At 39.7% G+C, this 23,839-nt stretch overlaps 1 protein-coding gene across 5 annotated transcripts in view; it reads left to right on the top strand.

Annotated features, from left to right (window-relative positions):
- The window catches only part of LOC18435205 (la-related protein 6A), a 40,505-nt gene extending 17,573 nt beyond the window's left edge, over positions 1–22,932 (top strand). The window contains exons 3-11 of one of the 5 annotated variants that reach the window (XM_020667823.2): positions 7,209–7,303; positions 12,616–12,687; positions 12,786–12,865; positions 12,952–13,039; positions 14,934–14,981; positions 15,104–15,172; positions 15,253–15,387; positions 16,065–16,161; positions 21,124–22,932. In XM_020667823.2, coding sequence (XP_020523482.1) covers positions 7,209–7,303; positions 12,616–12,687; positions 12,786–12,865; positions 12,952–13,039; positions 14,934–14,981; positions 15,104–15,172; positions 15,253–15,387; positions 16,065–16,161; positions 21,124–21,143 — 704 coding nt within the window. In that variant the 3' untranslated portion in view covers positions 21,144–22,932. Of the gene's footprint in view, positions 1–7,208; positions 7,304–10,461; positions 12,410–12,615; positions 12,688–12,785; positions 12,866–12,951; positions 13,040–14,933; positions 14,982–15,103; positions 15,173–15,252; positions 15,388–16,064; positions 16,162–21,123 lie in introns of those variants that run through there. The other 4 variants (XM_020667822.2, XM_088860310.1, XM_006845262.3 and 1 more) reach the window with 4 other exon arrangements.
- The last annotated feature ends 907 nt before the right edge of the window (positions 22,933–23,839 follow it).

Genomic DNA, 23,839 nt, shown 5'->3' on the forward strand with positions numbered 1-23,839 from the left:
ATACAGTGAGCTGCACAAGGAGTCCAAAACATATGCTTCCTTTTCAAAGTCAAGAAATGCCCAGCTGCAACATAGTTGGCACCATTGTCAGTGATAATTTTTACCACATTTTGCTCCCCAACAAAATCGACAATCTCATCCATCAAGCCAGATAGGTATGTACCATCATGTGACTTGTTTGATGCATCAATAGACTTAACAAAAAAAGTACATGTTGGGCAGTTAACCAAAAAATTAATGAATGCCCTTGATTTACCATCGGACCAACCATCACACATAATAGGGGCCCCATATTTCTCCCACCCTTCTCTCTGAGAAATCAAAATTTTACTCACATCAAATACAACATCCTTCAACAAGGGCTCCTTAACCTCATGTAGTGAAGGAGGAATAAGTCCTGGGCTATATTGCCCAATTGCCTGGACCATACATGCAAAACTATCCAGAGTTATAGTATTAAAAAGAATGCCGGCCAGGTAAATCCACTTTGCAATCCACTTACATACGACTTCTTTTGTTCTTTCTTATATTTATTGTCAATTGTGGTTTGTTTTGTTTTGTTTTTCTCTCTTGAACCACAATTTCGGGGCTAAGGGTGAAAAAAGAATCCATTGGCCCCTTAGAGAGGTGTTCTTCTCTCAACACTACCACCAATATTTATAACCCTCTCTCTTGAGGTTGGAGTATGAGTACCCCTTTGCCTCATAACAACTTCAGACATATCATCATCATCATCATCAACATCGTCAAATAATTGCATATCATCACGTAATTCATTTCTTTTTCTTCTTTTTTTTCTCTTTATCATTTTTCAATCTATCCAAATATTCTCTAATCCCCTTTTTTATATCATCTGTAGCTTGTGGGCATGCTCTTACATTCCCAGAAATTCTGGCTAAATGCTCTTTTTGTCGAAAAATACCGCCCATATAAGTATTTCCACAGAGCAAGCATATCACCCAATTTCTATCTTTCGGATATTTTAGTTTAGCATATTTCCAAGCTAGATCCTTGTTACTAGAAGATTGGGAATAAGATATTGCCCCAAAAATAAGTGTAACAGTATTATTGTAAAAGAAGGAATAAAAAGTTACCGACTCTGTGAAGTAGTGTTTGATTTCTTTACGGCTTCTGAAATCCCCAATTTCTTATCACAAATTCACCTTAACATCCTCAAATCAACAATCAAAGGCATCAAATGAACATCCAAGTATCAAACAACCGCCAAATCAAAGATTTGGATGAAAAAAAAATTTTCGCCAAATTTTTTTTTCCCTCGATTTGATGCAAAAAAAGCCACAGAAGTGGCTGGAAATCTTTGTTTAGGGGGTATAATAACCCCCCAAACAGTTCCCCTAAACTTTGGAACTACAAAAAGACCATTTTGCCCCTCCTCGAGGGGCAAAATCGAAAAATCTTACAAAATTGGCAACCTTGAAACTTTTCACGTCGACTAGATTCGGAAATAGGCCAGCGACGCATACTGCACCACTGGGCCCATTGAGCCCAGCGACATGCGCTGCATCGCTACTGCCTTCCTATTTTGGGAGACTTTGGCCTATAAATAGACCATTCCAATCATTTTTGGAGCTTCTTCCATTACAAAACCCTAAACCTATCCTCCTAATCTTGCAACCTCCAAAACCCAAAAAATTCCTAGGTGATCTCAAATGCTAACCTCTGAAATATAACGAGCCCTAGTGGAAGACAACCTTTTTCTAGCCAATATAAACCCTATACGCAAATTCTTAGGCACATTATTTCTCAGAGTTCAAGATAATTCGGTTCAGTAAACCTCGAAGGTGAAAGGAGGAAAGACTTATCATCTTCTGTTTGATTCGGGCCCCCAACTCTAGGTTTCGGGCCTAAAGGCCTGACTTTCCAAGTATTTAATACCACCACCTCTTCTTTCATTATTCTTTTTTGTTATTTTTCCTTTATTATTTGCTCTCTTTATTTTTGAAATTATTCTTACTGTCTTTGCTAAGTTTTCTCGAAGTTTCTTTGGTTTTTCTTATGCTAATCTAAGCTGCCCCGGCCAACAGGCCGACAGTTTGCAGAGGTGGTCTTTCAAGTTGATTTTTTCATAAATTGTAATTTGACAGAGCCCAATCTTTACCGATATGTTAAATAACAAGTTTGGACATAGATTGTGATGGGATAGACCTCGAGTCGATTTTCCACCTCAAATTTGCATATAAACAGTTTGGCGCTCACCATGGGGCCCTTCGAGCTTAGATTTGTATAAAAACCAGCTAAAACACCCTTAGAAATAACACTCTAGGTTGTTTCTAGCAACATTGAAACAAGAGATAAAAAACACAGGCTGGAAAGGATATCCCGAGGGATGTCTGGCCTAGCGGCGCATTATGCATCGCTTGGAGTAGTATAGCTTAGCGACGCACAATGCATCGCAGGGGTATTTCCTGTCTCAGATTCCCCAAATCTCTAAACAAGGTGACGCTTGTGTTTGGTTTTCTTGATTCAGATGGTTTGAGTCATTTTTTAGTTCTATTTTATCTACTTTTGTTTAGCTTTTTCATTGTTGATCATATTTGCTCTACTCTTGTTGAGTATCCAGTGTCAGGGGCAACTTGAATTTTCTGATCCTAGGCTACCCTTGACGTGTGCGTCTTTGATCTCTATTTTTTAAAAACCGTTAATTAGGAGGTTCGAAATAGCCCTGCAGAGGTGCTTTCTACTCAAGTAGGAGACCTAGAAGTCACCCAGAACCCTAAGTACAGGGCCCTCCCAAGGACGTGTAGTGGGCTTTGTGTCATCTGGATCTGTGGAAGGCTCTTTTTATTTTCCAATTTTCCTTTCAGATTATTGAAAATTAAAAAATAAATAACATTTAAAAAAATTCCTTGCTTTTTAGTTGTTATCTATGATTTCCTGCTATATTGTATTTCTAAGGAATTTAAAAACAAAAATTTGAAAAAGACGAGAAATGAAAATTTTAGGATATATATCTCTTGCTTTTTTCTTTTTTCTTTTTTTTTTTGTCATAATTATCTCTACGCTACGCTTGCCATACCTATTGGTATGTTTTTGTTTGTTCTTGCAAATTTTTTATTAAATAGAATATGTGCTGCCTAAATCCTGACTGTGCTTGTCACTTTGCACCCACTCACCAAGAGTGTTGTTTACATGCCTTCTGCACACAACACTGAAACCGTTTCAAATTTTTTGTAAACCCCCAAACCAAGGCATTAAAAGTCGTGAGGGGCACCTAGCTCGTTAGAGTCATGACAGTTGGGGACTGCACAACCTTAAGGTGCGCATCCCTCTGCTAATTCTTCCTCTAAGAGCATCCCACACATAATATGACCTCAGCACTTCCATAAGGGTTGGCTCGGGACTTACGTGGGTGTACCCAAACCAAACAGCATTTCATCTTTCATAGATTGGAACCCCATCTTAAACCATCTACCTGTAGAACTTAGGCTAAATTTTTTAAATATCTGTGTGGCGATTGCTTAGACTAGGTTAGAATAGAACACCTCCCCCCCCCCATTGTCTCATAACCGAGTTAGTGGGAGATCCGGCTCGTGCACCGGGTTTGTGGCCTCATCTCGTCTCAGTCCAAGGCATTGAGCCATCGGTCCAAGAGACACCACACCCCTCGGACCCATGAAACCATGGCCAATTGTCCTGGTCTCCTAGTTAGCACTCCTTGTTGGTTCTACTTAGGAACCATGGACCACCAAAGTCCAAAGAATAAAACCAAGAACTGACCACCAGTCCGGTCAGTCTAGTTGAGCCGAGTTACGAACCTTGAACAACCTTCAGCGACTGGCTGAAGTCTGGTGAACCCTGACGGCCAACCATTGTCCAACCATTCGAGTCCAGGTCTTCCCATTAAGAAGAAAACTCCTAGTAGGGAATCCAGTTCCAGCCATCGGCCTTTGCACCAATAAAACCTGGACTCATGTCAGAGGTCTAGGGCATCTCATCAAACCCACAACCACCATAGTAGTCATACAGGCCGCTTTCAAACCTCAATCAATGGGAGGCCTCTCTTGCAAGCTTATCTCCATGTCTTAGCGAATCAGGGCTACGCTATTTGAGCACCAGATGGTCAGTTAATTCAATGTAACAACTCGTCGGCCAACAACCAACATATCTGGTCCAGTAGCTCCACAAGCCCAACCTTTGGGGTAACCTATCCAGCTGGTCTATGAAGTGCAAACACAATTGCATCAACCAACCTTAGGCGACCAGTCAGCTACCCAAGTCACCGTTGTGTTGACAGCTCCGTTAGTCAAGATGGAGGAAAACATGAAAGCTTCAGGGCACCCTGAAAGATTGGGAATCTATGACTTCTCAACCCCTTGGAACTGCGTATAAGAAACCCTTGGGAAGTTAGAAGATCTCCCAGCTGGGTTTTTCATTCCAGATTTCAAATAAAAATCCTTTAGAAAAGGCGATCCGGAGACACATATCCAAGCCTATCTCCTCAATGTACCAGCTCTAAGCAATAGGACCCTATTGGCTTAAGTGATGTTCTAATACAACTTCTTGGAGAACCACTTTTATGGCATCGAGATTGATAGGGAATCATTCTTACATCACCCTGTCGAGACGTCCAGACGTTTTACCTAACTCTCGCTACATCAATCCTCGACCAGTCTAGCTTAGCCAATTAACTGCCATAGAGCAAGAGACTGGCAAGTGCTTCATTGACTGTGTCGCAAGATTTAAAGACATGGCTTCTTGGGTTATTGAGTGTCCATTCTCTAGTCCTGCATGGATTGGATTAGTTATCGAGAATGCTGCTCCTGAGTACAAGCACTTCTTCAACAAGGGGAGGATGCCCTATTCGTTTGACACCATGTTAGAGAGAGTCGAACTCTATGAACCGGTCAAACCGCACGCGGCTAGTGTCAACCGATCGGAAATCTAAAGCCAGTTGCCCCCCCATCCCGCCTCTCCAACCAAATCCAACAAAAAAAATAAACATAAAAATAAAAATAAAAATAAAAACAAAAAAAAACATAACAACAATGAGACCTCATCTATCAGCATGGTCAATCAAGGCAAAATCAATTAAAAAGCCCAACTCGAGACTAATCGTTCAAGGGCTTTGGGATGAAGACCGGGCTCATTCACTACATGGCGGATGCAAAGCAACACGCCCAGGGAATTCACACCTTTTGAAGAACTAATGGGCGATGTTCTCCAGCGGTTATAGAGCATAAAGTTCGTCAAATTGCCTACGGTCTAGATTCCTCCCCTTCCCATCGAGATAAATCTAGTTGGTCCTTGTGGCATCATAATTATGGCCAGGTCCATTGCTGCTACTAAGTCCCCTGTTTATGCACTTGGTCAGGTCCTCATGCTGCCACCATGTGCCTGGTCCGTTGCTGGCAAGGTCCGTTGCTGCCACCACGACCAATGCTGCCTCTTGCAACATCAAGAGGATGGCCTTTCACCATCTTGGCCGCCGGTTGACCAATACCTGCAGTACGCATGCCGATAGCCAAATCTCCTCTTCTTAGCACTACTAGGGCTAAGTTGATGGCCCTACAACACCAAGGAATGCCTTTCCCTCAAGCATAAGATTCAAGACCTACTCAATGAGGACTTCATAAGCATTGGAGAAAATACCGAGCCTGCTAACCAAGCTGCTGGCATCTCTATCGACCTGAACTTCGAAAGCATCAGCTTGGTCGAACAAAGTAGGAGGGCAATTCCAGCCATGACAACAACTGCCGAGGCTAATTTACTTAAGACTGCTGAATTGAAGAACCTCCCCAAGCCAGAAGAACATCCAATATGGCCTTGGGGCATGGGAAAGAACCAACACAAGAGTTCATCGAGAGAAGATCAAGCTGAGTATGAGCTCAATCAAGTCTCGGTGACTAGGGATCCTCAAAGCAGCAAGAGTGAGGACTGCCTTACCCCCATAACAACGATTCAAAAACAAGTCGAAGAACTAACCATCCCACAAGAAGCTCCCATGGTATAAAAAGGTATAAACCCACAAGAGGACCACACCATCTTTATGATGGAAAGCAGCCCAGGTGAAGAGAATCCAAGTCCGCTCAGTTCCCAAAAGCGTACTCAATATCTCCATCCCCCCAGGAAATGGAGTGGATCTTCTGAAAGTTCTAAGAGGGCCCCCTAGACCACTTTCACCAGATTTTCTTGATGACCCACCTTAGTGGGATATACACAATGACAAAGAGCCAAGCCTAGAAGAACTAACCGAATCACCCTTTAAGGCTAACTGAACAGATGATATTGAGGAGGTAGATGCTAGCACGCAAATAAAATTCAAATTACCAGTTAAAAAAAATTAATTCCTACTTCTCCAGTTTTACAATTTGCCGGTCCATGCCTTTGTGGATTGTTTACATGACTATAATGATTGCCCTATAATTCTCATTTAGTGTGGTCTTATAAAGCATGGTCATACAATCATTTGATATTTAAACAAGTTATTATCTACACTTCATTGTCATCAACTTGTTATAAGTTAAAAAGGGAAACCTCTTCACAAGGAATAGGGACAATCCAACGTGAGATCACATAGATGGAAGTTTAAAAGAGGGTGTCCACAATGTAAAAAACTGAGAAAGAGGTGTTCTCGAAAACTAGACAATATGAAAATATCTAATTGGTACCACCACCTGTAAAGCTAAATGAGAATAAAAGAAACCATTGAATTTCTCAAATAAACTTTTTTTTTTTTTTTTCTAGAAATTTCGAGCATTATGGGGGACACAATCAATGACCTATTACTTCATGGGTTTCAATTTCTGTATATTTTTTAGCTGACCTATTAATTTCTTGTTGGTCCATGGAATATAGAGTTAGGAATTATATTCAGTAACTTTTCTTCCGAATATTGGCAGCTATATTTAAACGAACAGCCATACTATATTGCTCTTAAGCAGTTAACGAGATGTGATTGTTTATAGTTTTGCGATTGTTCTGTAGTTTTGCAAATGGTAGTGTTGTCTCTGATTATTGCCTCCATTTTCATCTTATTAATTTGACTTGCATATCTGTATGACGTAGAATATGGCTTTTGAGTCCTCTAGCACTTGTATTCTTATGGGCATCAGCATCCTGATGCGCTGTGCTTCTTGCTGAAACGATATGCTTTTTGAGAAGCTTATATGATGCTTTCCTCTTCTCATTTCTCTAAACAAATAAGAAGAAACTCGAAGTTACTGAAATTTTTCAATGATTTGTTGCAGTTCCTATTTCACTCATTGCGTCATTTAGGAAAATGAAGAAGCTTGTTCAAGACAAATCATTGGTGGTCGCTGCACTTGGAGCCTCATCTCAGCTGGTATCTTTTTTATTTCTCTCAAAATTTATAGAATCAGGCTTTTCATTGCTTGTTGCCCATTGGGAATAATACTCATGAACACTACCATTAACACTGCCATGAACAGTACAGTGCTGTGAACAGTAAAAAGTATCAAAACTAGAGAGAGAAAGGGAAAAGAAGAGAGAAAAGATGAAAGAGAAGAGGGGAGAGTGATATGAGATTCATTCACCCCATGCCCCATTAAAATCTTTATTTATAATGTTTGTTTAGGGTTTATAAATGACAAAAACACCCTCAATGAAAATAAGTATCCTAAATGATATCAAAATGACAGAAATGCCCCAATACACAAAATGAGTTATTCTTCATCACTCCCCCTTAAGCTGGAGCATAGATGTCACCAATGCCCAGCTTGGAACAAAGGGCTATACGGAATTGAACTATAGACCTTCTCAGTAAAACATATCAAACTGATTTTTCTGAGTTTGGTTACGATTAAGCGCAATGGTGAATATATTGACCAATTGATCTGATGACTTCACATATGGGGTTGTTATTTTCTTGTTTGTCACTCTATCGTGAATGAAGTGACAATCCACTTCAATATGTTTTGTTTTTTAATGAAAAACTAGATCGCTCGCAATATGAATGGCTACCTGATTGTTGTAAAACATCTTCATTGGTTCAACAATTGAAAAACCCACTTTCTGCATCGAGGTTTTCAACCACCCATGGCTCGATACTCGGTCTCTGCAGTAGATCTGGTCACCCCATGTTGTTTCTTGCTTTTCCAAGTCACTGAATTTCTTCCAACGAAGGTGCAGTACCCTATAGTAGATCTTCTATCCGAAAGTGATCCTTTCCAATCAGCCTCAGAATAACTCTCAATGTAAAAGTGGTCATTCTTCTTATAGATGAGTCATTGGCCTAGGGCTCCTTTTAGGTATCTCAAGAGTCTTCTAAATGCTTCCCAAAATGGTGTTATGGGAGAATCTGTAAACTGAGTTACTACATTCACAACAAAGACTATATCTGGTCTAGTGATTATTAGGTAGATAAGTCTAAATGCAAGTCTTCTATATCTACTAGGATCTTTTAGTAAGTCACCTTGATCCACTAAAAGTTTGGAACTTTGATTTATGGGTGTGTCAACCGGTTTAGCCCCTTACACCCCTGTTTCTGTTCATAAATCAGTTACATATTTCCTTTGGGATAGACTAATACCCTATTATGATCGAGCTGCTTAAATCTCAAGAAAATACCTCAGTTGCCCCAAATTTTTTTGTTTGAACATAATGTTGCAGATAATTCTTCAACTTCTAAATTCCTTCTTGATCACTGCTTGTAATAATAATATCATTAACATAAACAACCAAGATAATAGTTCCATCTGCTTGTTTTCGAATTAAGTACTGAATGATCCACTTGGCTTTGCTGAAACCCATATGGCATAACAAATTAGTTGAATTTATCAAACCATGCGCATGGTGACTACTTTAGGCCATAAATTGCTTTGTTTATCCTGCATACCTTGTCTGATTCCCCCCCTGAGAAGCAAACCCTGATGGTTGCTCTATATAGACTTTCTCTCGTAAATCCCCATAGAGGAAGGCATTTCTAGCATCAAGTTGTCATATAACCACCTTATATTTGTTGCCACAGATATAAGTACCCTAACTGAATTAAGTTTGGCTACAGGAGCAAATGTCTCAGAATAATCAATACCAAATGTCTGTGTGTATCCCTTTGCCACCAGTCTAGCCTTTAATCTCTCTACAGATCCATTTGACTGATACTTAATGGTATATGCCCAACGACATTCAACAAGTCTCTTTCCTGTTGGCAAATTAGTGGGCTCCCAAGTACCATTTGACTCAAGTGCAGCCATAGCTTTCTTCCATCCAACATGCAAAAGATCTTCCGGATAGAATTTAGGTTCTGAAATGGAAGAAAGTGCTAACGTAAAATTCTTATAACAGGGAGACATATTTTCAAATGTAACAAAATGAGCAATAGGACGTTTTGTACAAGATCACTGACCTTTATGAAGTGTTATTGGAAGATTAATACTTTCAACTTTAGGAGTGGGTCCAGGAATAGGATGAGGATTTGTAGACACAGATGTTGATTGGTCGACTGCTTGAGTTGGTGGTGATGGCCCTTCTTTTAATTTCATTCCCGTATACACTTTGAGAGGTTGCTCGTATGGAACACTAGTAATAGGGGGAGAGACATGCTCTACAGAAGGAGACACTTGAGATAATGAATTATTAATAGAGAAAGGAATAAGAATGGAAACAAGAGTAGGAAAATGTAATGGGTTGGAATGTCTTGAATTTATCTCTAACACTTTACCCTCATAAGAATAGGACGGAATATTTTCAAAAAAGGTAGCATCAACAGATACAAAGTTCTTTTTCAAATTAGGATGATAACATTGGTAGCCTTTTTGGGTATGAGAATATCATAAAAGTATGCACTGAATAGTTTGGGGATCCAATTTGTCTGTTCCAAGACCTAAGACCTGAACAAGGCAAACACACCTCAAAACTCTAGGGGGCATAATAAACAAAGGTCTATTGGAAAAAAGAAAAGAATGTTGTGATTTTCTATCTAATACAGAGGAAGGCATACAATTTATTAAATAACAAGCTGTCAAAACATCTTCCCAAAACATTTTGGGCATATGCATATTCAACAATAAAGCACAAGTTACCTCTATTAGATGACGGATTGTTCTCTCTGCTACCCCCTTACGCACTGATGTGTGATGTAGAATGCCATGTGTGGGTAAATAATTATGAAAGTCTCGAGAAAAATATTCTTTAGCATTTTTTGAATGCAAAACACAAATAGTTCGTCCAAACTGAGTTTGAATTTTTTTATGAAACAATCGAAAATAGACAAAAGCCATAGATCTGTCTTTCATTGAATATAACAATGGCATCTGAGAAAAATCATCAACAAAAATTAAAAAAATATATGTAACCACCGAAACTCTGAACTTTAAGAAGGACCCCAAATGTCTGAATGAATAACTGAAAAAGACACAGACACTCATTTATTAATTCTAGAAGGAAAATAGGTTCTATGATGCTTTCCTAACTCACAAGCCTTATACTCAAAAGGTGACACTGACTCTAATGAAGGGACTAACATCTGCGAATTATTGATAGATGGATGACCAAGTCTGTAATGCCATTGAAGAGGGGAAACACTGGAATATGGAGCAACAACCACAAAGCTATGATCAAGATAGTAGATCCACTGATTATCTTCTTTGTATTTAAATCGAAAAAAGCACAATATGAGAGACAGAAAGTCACTGAATATTGAAGTGATTTGGTTAATTTACTAACCGACAATAATCTGAATGGAAACTATGGAACATAAAGAGCAAAAGATAATGAGAGCGAAGAAGTTGTTGACCCAATGCCTTAAATAGATACACTAGTTAATATCAATCGGCTAGAGTGACAGTAGTAGTGCCATTTGGTTTACTGAGACGAGAACATAGACGATTCACCAATCATATGATTAAAGGCTCCTGAATCAGTGATCAAAAGAGAAGCCTTCTGAGATGCAAGGAATGCAGAAGTACCAGTATTAGCCAGAGTAGCAGTGGAAGAGGAGGGATGAGTAGATGGCTGTTGGCTATTCTTGATTAACTTATTGTATTCTTCTTGTGAGAGCAACACTGAGTCACTAGTAGAATGTATAGTCTACTTTTGATCCTTGGAGCTAACTTGGTGCACACCATCACCTTCAAAAACATAGGACACCTGGTTAGCCCAACTAGGCTTACCAAACTTATCCCAACATTTTTCAGTATTGTAATTTGTTCGCCCACAATGGGTGCACTTCCTACTGCCTCGGCCTTGACCTCTACCATAACCTCCTCCCGACTCAGGATCACGTCCTTCGTTTTCACCACCACAGCCTCCGCCATCATCTCTACCCATGGAGGAGGTTAAAGCAAACTCATCACCAGCGCTAGTCGCTGATAAAGAAGAAGATATAGTAACCCGTTGAAGGCGAGAGTATACATTATTGAGAGAGGGAAGTTCACTACTATTTAAGATCTGCCTTCAAACAACATAATACTCTGAATTAAGGCTAAATAGGAACTTTGTCTATATTCCTCTCTTTTCTTTTTAAGAAGTTCCATATCACTAGCTAGGGATTGATAAATACTCAAGTCTTCCTACATACCTCGAAGACAACTATAATAATCACTGAGACTTTTATCTCCTTGCTATAAAAGACATATATACTCTGATAAAGTTGATAAATCTGAGAAATATTTTTATCAGAGTACATTTCCTTTACAACTTCCCATACTTCCTTAGGAATATCATAGAACATATACTATTCCAAAGAACAAAAGAATCTCAAATAAGCAAGGTATGAAAGTATATGTCAGGTCACACACTAAAAGCACCTTAAAAACTTGCTGGAAATTTGTAAATTCAATGATCGACAAGGACAAAACAGCAGATAACATACAATAACTTCTTGATCAACTATATGAAGAACACTAATGTGTTTAAAAGCCGATGCACAAAGCTCTGTCCACTATAATACATGATGAAACCTCAAAACAAGTCATTCACAACTTCTGAAACACACCTTGCAACATTCACCCTTGTTCGTCTCAGCTTTTCACATCCAAGAGAGGAACCTTTAAATGGCACGAACATGCACCACATACGGAAACCACCATGTTGGCCTCACACAGAGAGGAATATTTCTTGACGAAATCAGCACTAATAGGATTGGGGTTTTCCCTCTCCCTTTTGCGTTTTTTTTTTGTTAAAAAAAGGTAGCTATTTCTTTAAAGACGAGTGAAAAAAACTATTAAGTAAATTAGTGCTCTGATACCGAACAGTGCTTGTGATCAGTGTCATGAACAGTGCCTTGAACAATACCATGAACAGTAAAAAGTGTCAAAACTAGAGAGAGAAAGGGAAAAGAGGAAAAGAAAGAAAGGAGAGAAAAGATGAAAGTGCTCTGATACCGAACAGTGCTTGTGATCAGTGTCATGAACAGTGCCTTGAACAATACCATGAACAGTAAAAAGTGTCAAAACTAGAGAGAGAAAGGGAAAAGAGGAAAAGAAAGAAAGGAGAGAAAAGATGAAAGAGAAGAGAGGTGAGTGACATGAGATTCAGTCACCACATACGCCACTAATATCATTATTTACAGTGTTCGTTCAGGGTTTACAAAGGATGAAAATACACTCAATGGAAATAAGTATCCTAAAGTATATAAAAATGACAGAAACGCCCCAATACACAAAACATGTTATTCTTTAATACCCACGAATGCAGGTTGTAAGTGCAAATGGGAAGAAAGTCAAACGATTGCATCCATTGCCTGCTACAGATGCAACTACTGCAAAGGTAGTTTTTTTTTACCCCTTAGGGATTTCATTTATTCTGTATTTTGCTTCTTTGACATTTAACTATTTCTTTCTAACATTTAATTTCTGAAATTGTAGTCACGTACTGTACTGGTGGAGAACCTACCAGAAGACCATTCAGCTCAAAACATTGAGAGAATTTTTGGAGATGTTGGAAAGTAAGTTGTTCAGTTGTATTGCCTACTTGCTCTTAAGCTTTACAGATTAAAAAGAATGTGTAATATTGTTTTTTTTGTAATGCCAGGGTGAATAGTGTTCGTATCACCGAGCCACAATCCAGTACACATGCATTCGCAAAGTCTAATAAACCAGAGATGATGATAAGTAGCAAGGTATTCATCTGGATATCATAATACTATACGTCAGAACAGTTGGAAATAATCAATAGTTGGTGGGTGAGCCTTGTGTTTTTTGTGAATTTATTATTGTCTTGTGAACCCTGAACAATCATTTATTTCTATAGTGTTTAGCAAGTTTTTTTTTCTCTATTTAATTTGAATAATAGATTTCCTGCACCCAATAACAATCTTAACTTAATTTGGTTTCCTAGTTCCCTGTCTAGTTGTTGATGGATGCCATGTTGGTTACTTGGGAGGTCCATAACCATTACTTCTTTATTCCTCCAAAGTTGTTGCAATTGTTGCATCACTTTGTCCTGGTCAACTTCAAATGCTTGATGCTATGTATTGAGATGTGAATAATTAAGTGTATTTGTTTATGTATTCATGATGCTTGTTATTTTTCTAGAAAAGGGACCATCCATAAATGTCCTTTATATGTTGATATATTTTTCCACATACACACACACACACAAGCCATCCACACATATATAAGGTATACGTATATGCTGACACATGCACATGCATATGTCCATGTAGACATGTATGCATATATGTATTGATCCGTAGGCAGATATTTAGAAGGTATATGCAAAGGGATTGTATACAAATGAAGAGTATAGCATGTAGCCTCGACTTTCATATGGATAATGGGTGGGGTGAGGTTTTTTTTCCTTTTGTACAGAAAATGGCATATTTGACCAGAACAACTGTTCATCTCTATCCTGCAGTTGGGTTTGGAGTTTGTAGAAAGAGATGTTTTAGACCATTTATACAGTACCTATACTAGATTTTTTCCAGAGTACTGAATGGGGACATGCACATTGCATTTCCCTTTTCTTTTCTTTTTTTCCTTTTTTTTTAAGAAATACTAAATGATCTAAAAATTCAGCAAAAGTTATTTGGTTTGAAATTGTATAATTTCCATTTGGATAAGATATTTAGAGAAATAAACTATCACAAAGAGTTCGAGAAACAGACTAATAATAAAGGAAGTGTTCATAAAAGAAGTAATGGCTTGACATTTCACTTTAAAGGAAGAGTTCCAATTAAAGTAGGAGACAAACACTAGGAGATTCTTTTCTCATTGAATATAGGAATCCCCATATACTATCAACTTAGGAAAGAAGATTCCAGAGAAGGTAAGGGAGAAATTATTAGTAGGAATTGTAGGAAAGCTTGTATTGTGTGTGGATATGATTTTCTTTTGTTTTGTAATCTTTATCAATGTGTATATACATAAAATGGGCTAGTTTTACAGTTAACACCCATTTTTAGTGACCAAAACCACCTTGACAACACATTGGTAATCTGACCTGTTGTGTACACCCGCCATCCAGCTCACGGTTTTTAACCTTTTTTTTCTTAAAATCTTACTGAAAGAGTTCTTACGCTTATGTCTCTTGCATTATTCTGTATATCTTATCTCTTTCTCTTCCGGAACAGTATTGTAATTGGAAAGGGGTGCTCTCTCTCTCTCTCTCTGTCTGTCTGTCTCTCTCTCTCTCTCTCTCTCTCTCTCTCTCTCTCTTTCTCGCTCTCGCTCTCTCTTTCGAGTTTTCAAAACCTCAAGCTTGGTGGCAGACTCGGTCATTATGAAAAACCATTTCAACTTGGTCTGCTGGATATTTGCAGTGAAAGGAAATAGTGAGATGGAAGTTCGTTTGGTTATATTATTATCAGAATGTTTCTGTGAGAGTTTTTCTTGAGGAGGTTTGGAACAGTTTCATGAGGAGCTCATGTAGGGATCACACAATTTAGAGTTTATTTTTACATGTCACTTGCCATGGCAGCATGTTCTTGTAATATATATTCATTGAGTTGTGGGTTTGTTGATATTGGTTGGTAAATACCTAATTGTATTATTGATGCCCTTGTGATTCTCTAGTTACATGCCCTTGTGGAGTATGAGACAGTTGAGGCTGCTGAGAAAGCTGTAAGAGGATTCGAGCACATTTTGATCATCCAATTCATTGTTTTCTAATTGATTCCCCTATGAACACCTGTTAGTATTAGCCATTCACTGCTGCTTTGCCTTTCTATTGCTAATTTGGGCAGGTAGCTGTTCTTAACGATGAAAGGAACTGGAGAAGCGGGATGCGGGTCCAACTTCTTCTCAAGCGTATGGTAATATGAAAATTTTCTTTTATCCTCCTAATCTAGGTGTTGATGTTGGCATCTGACTCTCCTATATGGTTCCATCTCAGGGCATGTATGGAGCGGCCCCAAGAAGCCGGAAAGGACTGGTTGCTGAGAGCAGCAATAGTGCATCGAATTCTGACATTGGAGATGAAGCAAATTACAAAACTCATGAACTTCACACGGAGAAGTCTGATATGGAGGTGAGTCTCTTCGTTATTATTATGGTTATTTTTTTGTTCTTTCGGCAGAATTGGGAAAATTTTGGCATTACCCTTGATGGACCATCACCACATTGGCCTCATAATTTAAATAAAAGAAAGGGGTTAGGATTTAATGAGGCTACTTGAAAGTGGTATGCATATGAAAATGAAATAGTATTTCTGTCTTTGTTTTCAGAAACTTCAAGACAGACTGGAGCTTCCTTGAGCTTCCAAAGACTAAAAATAATCCCTGCATTTGTGTTTACATGTGTGTGTGTGTGTGTGTCAAATCACAAAGTTGTGGGTTTGTCTAACACAACGTGAATTACTGGTTGCTAGTTTCTTCAATACATGTCGACTTTTAAATAACTAGATACCCACGAATGAATTGGTTATTTCATTAATTTATTATTCGGTTGTAAAGGATCATCCTGTTATTCTTCTGGACATCTTGCACACCTTCAAGATTTCTTTGAACAAATGGCACATCTTTGCGAAAATATTCATGCTGCACGTGGGGCTCTTTTTCTCAATTTTGATGGAGTAGTCATTTTAGGAAGAAGAAAACTTGGATCTTGGTCATCTTGCAAAGTCTATTCAGTGATGAATCTTGAAATAGTTGCAGTACTCATAATCTGATCTCCGCTTGGCTTGACCTGAAATGGTTTCATTTATAGCAGGTAGAGAGGCATTCACCAAGTGAACGAGAAGGATTGAGAGGTCGAAGACGAGGCCGAGGAAAAGGACATGGTCAACATCACAATGATGGTCATGGTAATTTTCATGAACTTCATATTTAAAATGACTCAAATACAAAATCGTTGTGTTATGATCAAATTTCCATGTCTTCCGAAATATTAAAATTTGTCATCCAATTTCTCTGTTTTGTGGACTTCATTTTATTTGTTGTCCAAAGCTGTCCCTTGCCATCAAGGTGAACATCTAGAAAGTTTAGGGAATGTTGTTTTGCACTACACTACAACATAAAAGCAAAAGGAACAGCGGCATATTTGGCACCGACATAATGATCTCTAATGCTCCCCCAAAAACCACAAAAGCTCCCAGTTCTAACGGTAACTTGCCAGAGATTTTCGTAGAAGACCCTAACACTTGAATCCTAATGGGAATTGCTCGCCTGAGCCAAGCATGTGTCATCACCGTTCACTTGGGCATCTACGCTTTCAACGCTCACTCCGTGGCTTACTAGAATGTACCAATAGGCAATATGCTCGGCGTTGCCAGTGACGACACCCAAGTCAGCAACAATGGTGTCTGGTCGTGCCTTCTCCAGAGCCCAACAAATTTTGTGGTTGGCTTTGTGTGAAGACCCGAAGTACGCATATGCTTAAAGAATGATATTTTGCATCATGTAAAGGGATCGAAATAAGAAACGAACATGGCACACCATGAACACACATCTCATTGAAAAGTCTCAAGTTTTATACATGGATAAAATCCATAAGGACTAGTACAATACTAGTGAGTTACAGACCTAGCCTATTCCTCCTCGTCTTTGGCAAACAGAGCATCGATCATAGTCTAGTGACTTTTAATCCATTCTAGAGATAGGCTCTAGTTCAGCCAAACGCTTGGGACACTCAGTGAAGCAAGTCGAGGCAGTTCCTCCCTCCTATCCCCCTCCAATAAAAAGGGCAAGAAAGACGTGGGAGAAGCATGCCGCCACCAACTGTCGTACACTGCGCTATATTCTGACAGCTCTTTCTTCGTGAGACATTCTTTCTTCTACGTAGAGCATGCCCGCCGTCGCATTGTCGCAGGCTACAGCACGCTGTAAGAGAAGGGGCGAAGAGGGTAAAAAAGTGCCTGTCGAATCAGCTGGGTCCGCCACATAACTTTGGTATCACTGGAATGGGCGCATCACTCGATGCGAAAATCACAGAAACTCGGTCTAGCCATAACCAAATGCTTGTGGCCAAGGAATGGAAGTGTGAAGATTGCGTCCTCCAGCCCCTTGAACCACCATTTGAATTTCAATAGTTCATCTAGAATCTGATGATACGAGTCAATCGACAAAAGCTTGGCCTAGTCACCGTAGTAGGTCAACCCCCGCATCTTGATTGTTGTTTTTCTCCCCCTTAAGGGCCTAAGAACGGGGATATGCTCGTAGGCTCACACCTACAATACAGGAAAGTATAAGTAAGGTGCCCGAGCTTCTCAAAGTCACAAAAAATGAACCGAAATAGCAAAAGAAGATAAGGCAAAATACTTAGAGAAATAACATCCCTCCTTGCATGAACTGGAAGTGAAAGAAGGCCGAATACTTGAAGAAATAGTATCCATCCTTGCATGAATCGGCTTCCTCAGACAACTTGGTTGTAGAGGCCACGGTAAATGCCTGCAAGAATGGCTGAGATAATTGAAATCTCCCGATTGCAACCGGTCCTTAGAGGGAGCCTCAGCCTGAGTCATTATTAGTACCTCGAGGTCGACCCACTCGACTCTCGATGGAAATCGAGCCCCCAGGAAACGCCTACCTACCGGAGCATGTCGCTGTTCTCGATCGGTGGATTATAAGAGATAACTTTAAGCTTTTTACTCGAAATACGGGCCAGTTCCTCCAAGGTCAAGGTGACCCCACTTGTTGGGAGGAAAAATATATTTGTAAGCAGATTAAATCGCTTGGCAAAGGTTTCAAATAAGTTGAACTTCATGTGGGAAGTCATCATGTTAAAAACTCCCACTATAGACACGATGGTGAGGGCAATGACCAGCTCTGCCCAGTCTCAAGTGGCGAGGTTCCACTCTTGAAACCAAGAGAGGATCAAAGGGAACCCTCGGATCTGTCGGAGCCTCTCCTTGGCCAAAACCGAATGGGTGATGTGATTCAGGAGGTCCTCTGGGAAGGGCCTGGACTCCTTATAAGAGGGGATATCCTCCTCTCTAGCAGTAGGAGCATTCCTCCAGTGTTGTGATATTTTCAGAAAAACAGGAAAAAGGGGCACAAAAATATCCGAGTAAAAGGGGATAACTTGGAAAAAGGTGGTGGGTTGAATGCCAAGGCACCCCCTATTTATAGACCTAGGAACCTGCAAAGATCTAGGGCCAAATGGGTACAACGTTGTCACCGTTGACGTCAATCTTGGCAATAGTAATGCCGAGACTAGTGAGATCTTGTTCAACACTGATGCGCCACACAGTGACCATGTGCGTTTGTCAACAGTCATGACCCAAAAAATTTGAAAATTTGGAGCCATATGACTTGGCATGGTGACTCTTGACATTGGCGCCTTGCCTTCATTATCATTACTAGCAGCGGCTAGCGTTGGCAGCATTGATGTTATCCAAGATGGGCGGCGACACGGATCCTGCACCAGGCAAAACGATTACAGGGGTCTTTAATGGCCATAAAAGGCATTCTTATAGCCCTTCTGCACCTCAAAAGGTTATGAGGGGCTATTGAAATCGCGAACAAATCCCAATGACTCGACCCCTGTGCATTTGGTCAAAAGTTCCAAAGGGACAACAGACTCTCTGTCTCTATAGAAGACCCTAATGGAACAATCAAGAGATCCAACATTAGCTACTGTCTTCAAGAGAAGTCCCCTCTCGCTAGATCCCGGGGCATCAAGATGACCATCAAGTCTTGAGGAAGCATGTTGTAGGCACAATCTTTCCCTTATATATGGATAGTTCTCAGCAATGAACACTGAACTTCTGGTTGTGGCAAAAATATATACCCTTTCACAACATGGATTCTTCTAGAAAAATGTAACATGACTGAAGTAAAACTGACCCAATGGGATCACCGAGATTCTGCTCGGGTTGGCACACCCAGTGTTTCAAAAAACGCTAGGCGGCACCTAGTCGGCCAGAGGGGTCCATGCCGCCCAGCGCCTAGGGGGGTGCCCAGAACCTGGGTGGCCCAGTAGAAAGAAAAATGTTTGTAGTCTAAGTGTCTAAGTCTAACAGTATAACTATGTAACATATAATCCATATTTCCATGTATGAGGAGAATTTAGATAGTCCATAATCCATAATTCCATACAATGCTAGAACCATACAAGCATACACACAAGAGTTAGATAGTCGAAACTAAAAACTCAAAAACAATATTTTGAGGTTTCTCTCTCTAAAATGGGCTCTAGTGGGTTTAGGTTTCAAATGAACCTAAAACCCACCTTTAAAAACAATTTTTTTAGAAAACAAAAACCCAAAAAAGATCGTCAACGAAGGGCATTTCTGCTACTGGGCGGCTGCGTGGGCGGGTGCCCTACCGTCCAGGCAGCCGCTCAGGCACAACCCGCTTAATTTGGTCACCTAGGCGATGCACCCAAGCCCCGGACGGCCTAGGCGGTCGCTTAGGCGCTAGGCAGTCTGCCTTTGGAAACAATGGGCACACCATAATGATCAACGTTGTGGGAAGATCTCGAATCAGCTGAGCTTGACAATTTAGAGATTGGGTATGGATCAAAAAATTGGACCTGGTGGGTCAAGTCCGGGTCCGGGTCCAAATCTTGGACGTCTATGTAGAATCAACTCGACTAGGGTTGATATTTAAATAATATTTATTATATGATATTTAAGTAATATAACTATATATGTTTTGTTACAATATTTAAATAAGGGTGCAGTTGGCATGCGGATGCATCTTGTAGCTGTAGAGGTAAGGTGCACCTTCAAATATTATCATGGTATATAATTTTGGTGTAAAATGTTCTTAGAATTATCTCAAATTCTATTTTTATATCTAATTATAATATTTTAAATTTAAAAAATGTTTAAAATCAAGTAGATCTATAAACATATGAAAATCTTGAAAATGGACGGTGTAGATAATATGTTGTAAAATGCACTATTTCTAAGACCTAAAATCTTTTTATTTTTCATGGTCATACATCTCGATGTCGAGATGATCAATCAAAGGGTTTTTCAACATTAAAACTACCTTTTCCAATGGATTTTGAGGTGCATCCGTAGATCTACATTATAAGGTTGCATCCTTAGATAAACTTTTTCCTTTAAATAATGCATGTATATATTTAACAAATTTATGAAATATATATAGATATTTTGATTTTTTGGTCGGGTCCGGGTCCCGCATTATATTTTCAAGTCCGGGTCTAGTGACTTCCGGTTCGGGTTCGAGACCCATAATATTTTTTCAGGTCTAGGTCCAACCGATCGAGCACGTTGCCACTCTTATTCCCACGTGAACTTTAACTTACTTGAGGCATTGTTTGAGCGGTTTAATCTACTTACAAATATATTTTTTCTCCCTACATATGAGGTTATCCTGACATGGAGGAGCTGGCATGTATTTCGAGTCTGAGGGTTAAAGCTATCCCCTATCATCTGCCGACCTAGAATGACAACTATGCTCCGGCAGGCAGGTGTTTCCTGAGGGTTTGGTTTCCATTGAGAGTCGTGTGAGTTGGCCTTGTGGTACTAGTAAAGACTCAGGCCAGGCCTCCCTCCGAGGTGCGATTGGCCACTTTCTTTTTCTGCCTTGTTGGACTTGTATTATTCCTGACTGGTAGGAAAACAGTTCTCTCGGCCTTAATCCTGCTCGTCGCAATATTTTGAACCGGGAGATTTCAATTGTGCCAGCCATCCTTGTGGGCATTTACCGCGGCCTCTACGACCGAGTTGCCTGAAGTAGCCGGATCATGCAAGGAGGGAAGTTATTTCTCCAAGTATTTTTCCTTCTCATTTTTATTATTTCACTTCACTTTCTGCGGCTCTGACAATCTGGCTCTTCACTTTTCTATATTGCAGGTGTGGGCCTACGAGCATAGCGTCGTTCTTAGACGCGCAAGGGTGAGAATCAAGGTAGTCGAGGCAAGGGGCTTGTCCTACAAGGATGACGGGGCCAAGCCCTTGCCGATCGACTCGTATCGTCAAATTCTGGACGAACTGTCGAAATTCAAATTGTGTATCAAAGGGTTGAAGGATTCGATCTTCATGTGCCCATTTGGTTCTGGCTAGACCGAGTTTCTGCGAGGGTATTTTCCCCATCAAGTAATGTGCCAGTTTCGGTTCTACCAAAGTTATGTGGCGGACCAGGCGAGGTTTGACATACGTTCTTTTATTCCTCTTCGCCTCTTTTCCTACAGTATGCTGCAGCCTGCGATGATGCAATGCCGGGCATGCTCTTCTTCAAAGAAAGAGCGTCTCGTGAAGAAAGAGCTATTAGAATGTACTACAATGTACGAATGTTGGTGGGAGCACGCTTCCCCTACACCGTTCCTGCCCCTGTTATTGGATGAAGATAGGAGGAGGGAGAAAACAACTCCACCTGCTTCACCAAGGCGTCCCAAGCGTCTGGCTGAACTAGAGCCCGCCTCAGTCGAAGAGGCTAAGGAAATGATGGCGCGTCTCTTAGAATGGATTGAAAGTCACTAAATCATGATATATGCTCTGTTTGCCGAAGACAGCGAGGAATCGGCTAGGTCTTTGATTCACTACTACTGGACTATTTCTTATTGACTTTATCTATAAATAAAACTCGGAACTTTTTAACAAAATCTGTGTTCGTGGTGTGCCCTGTCCTTTTCTTATTTCGATACCTTTAGGTGATGCGAAATATCATTCCTTCATCATATACGTACTTTTGGTTTTGACACAAAGTTGGCCACTGGAGAAGGCATAGTCAAGCGCTATTGTTGGTGACTTGAGCATCGTCACCAGCAATGTCCAACGTAATGCCTATTGATATATTCTAGTAAAACCATGAAGTGAGCGTTGGAAGCGTCGACTCCCAAATGAATGGTGATGACGCATAAGCTTGGCTCAGGCGAGCAATTCGCATGAATCAGATTCAAGTGTTAGGGTCGGGGTTTTACGAAAATCTCCAGCAAGTTGCCGTCAGAACTAGGAGCTTCCGTGGTTTTTGAGGCGCATTATGGAACATTATGCCAATGCCAAAGATGCCACCATTACTTTTGCTTTAGTGCCCTAAGGTAGTGCAAAACAGCATTCCCTAGGCATGACAAGTGAATGCATGTGTATGTGAGAGAGAGAAAGCACAAAATTGAAAATTTTTCATTTGTAGTGATTCTCATTTGGGGCTTTACGCTTATTCTCCATCAGGTGAACATATACAAAGGCTAAACCCAGACTTAGTGCTTATTTTATGTTCTCTTTCTTTCTAACTTCTTTCCTCTCAGGAGCTGGACTGGTATGTGGAATTTCTGGTAGTGAAGCTCCGATGAAGCAGCCACCAGGGCCCAGAATGCCTGATGGGACCCGTGGATTCACAATGGGCCGTGGCAGGCCACCACCTCAATAACCCCAACAGAAACACACGTTTAAATATGATATCATCTGTGACACAAGAACAGGAGCTTGTGTAAGCATAAGCTTGAAATCTTATGCTTGTTTTATTTTTTTCATGAGAGATGTGTTCAGATAAGCCTAGGTGCCTCAGTTTTTGTCATGTAAAGAAGGGTTATGAATGTATATTGGGGCCACGACAGTGTTTTTAGATTTTATTGCATTTGATATGTGTGGAGTTGAACGGGTCTTCGAGTTTTGAGAATGGATGTTATTTTTCCCCGGTAATTAATGTGGTTTTGATCGCTGTAATTCCATGTGCTTTGTTATTTTAAGGTTTCAGGGATTTAGAGAATCTGATTCTTATATGCAATTTATTTGTAGGCTTATATTCCTATGCGATGATCACTATGCACGTCTAATACGACACTTTTTGTTGAGGAAAAGGTCTAGAATCTCTCTCTCTCTGAGGCAGGGCTATAGTTATTTGTTGTTATACAACAAAAAAATGGTAATGAAGTCAGTGTTAAGTCTATTCAGATTTCATTTTATTATGTCTATAAATAAGTGATAATGATGTCCGGGTTTAATCAAATTTGCTTTCATTATATATGTTAATCTAGAATTTTACTACTATCTTAAAAAACTTGGGTAAATGGAGGGTGTAAAAATTTAGTGTTTGGTATTAGATCGGCCCTCTGTACTGATTCGGGAGCAGCAATTATTCATGGTCAAAAACTTTATGAACAAACCCAAAATAAGCCTTGGTGTTTAAAGAAGATTTTTGGATTGTATACCGTGAGATCATTTATTTTTGTTATAAGGAGGCTGCAATTATTTCTAGTCATTAGATATCAAATTGGATGGCTTACAATATGTTACAAAATTTGAGAAATGTTTTTGAATTTGAGTCCAATAAATAACACTCTTACAACTTCTCGATTTGAAATATGATGGACAAGAGTAATTCTGATTTCTTTGTACGGAAAGTAAACAGTCTCTTCGTTTATTTTCTTTTATATTTTAATAGCTTTTCTTTGTTCTCATTGTACCTTGGGTTTGGAACACTGTTGCCTCAAAAGAAAATTATGTGGCCATTTGGATACTTGGAAAAAAAATATTATGCGGGCAATAATTTTCAAAGGACATTGCACATTTCTGCCTGACGCATTTTTTTTATTTTTTTTGGCAAGTTACCTATATTTGATCATTTTCTGGT

This window comes from Amborella trichopoda, chromosome 3, assembly GCF_054954075.1.
Source record: "Amborella trichopoda isolate Santa Cruz 75 chromosome 3, AtrichopodaSantaCruz75HAP2 v2.0, whole genome shotgun sequence".
In the NCBI taxonomy this organism is placed as follows: domain Eukaryota; kingdom Viridiplantae; phylum Streptophyta; class Magnoliopsida; order Amborellales; family Amborellaceae; genus Amborella; species Amborella trichopoda.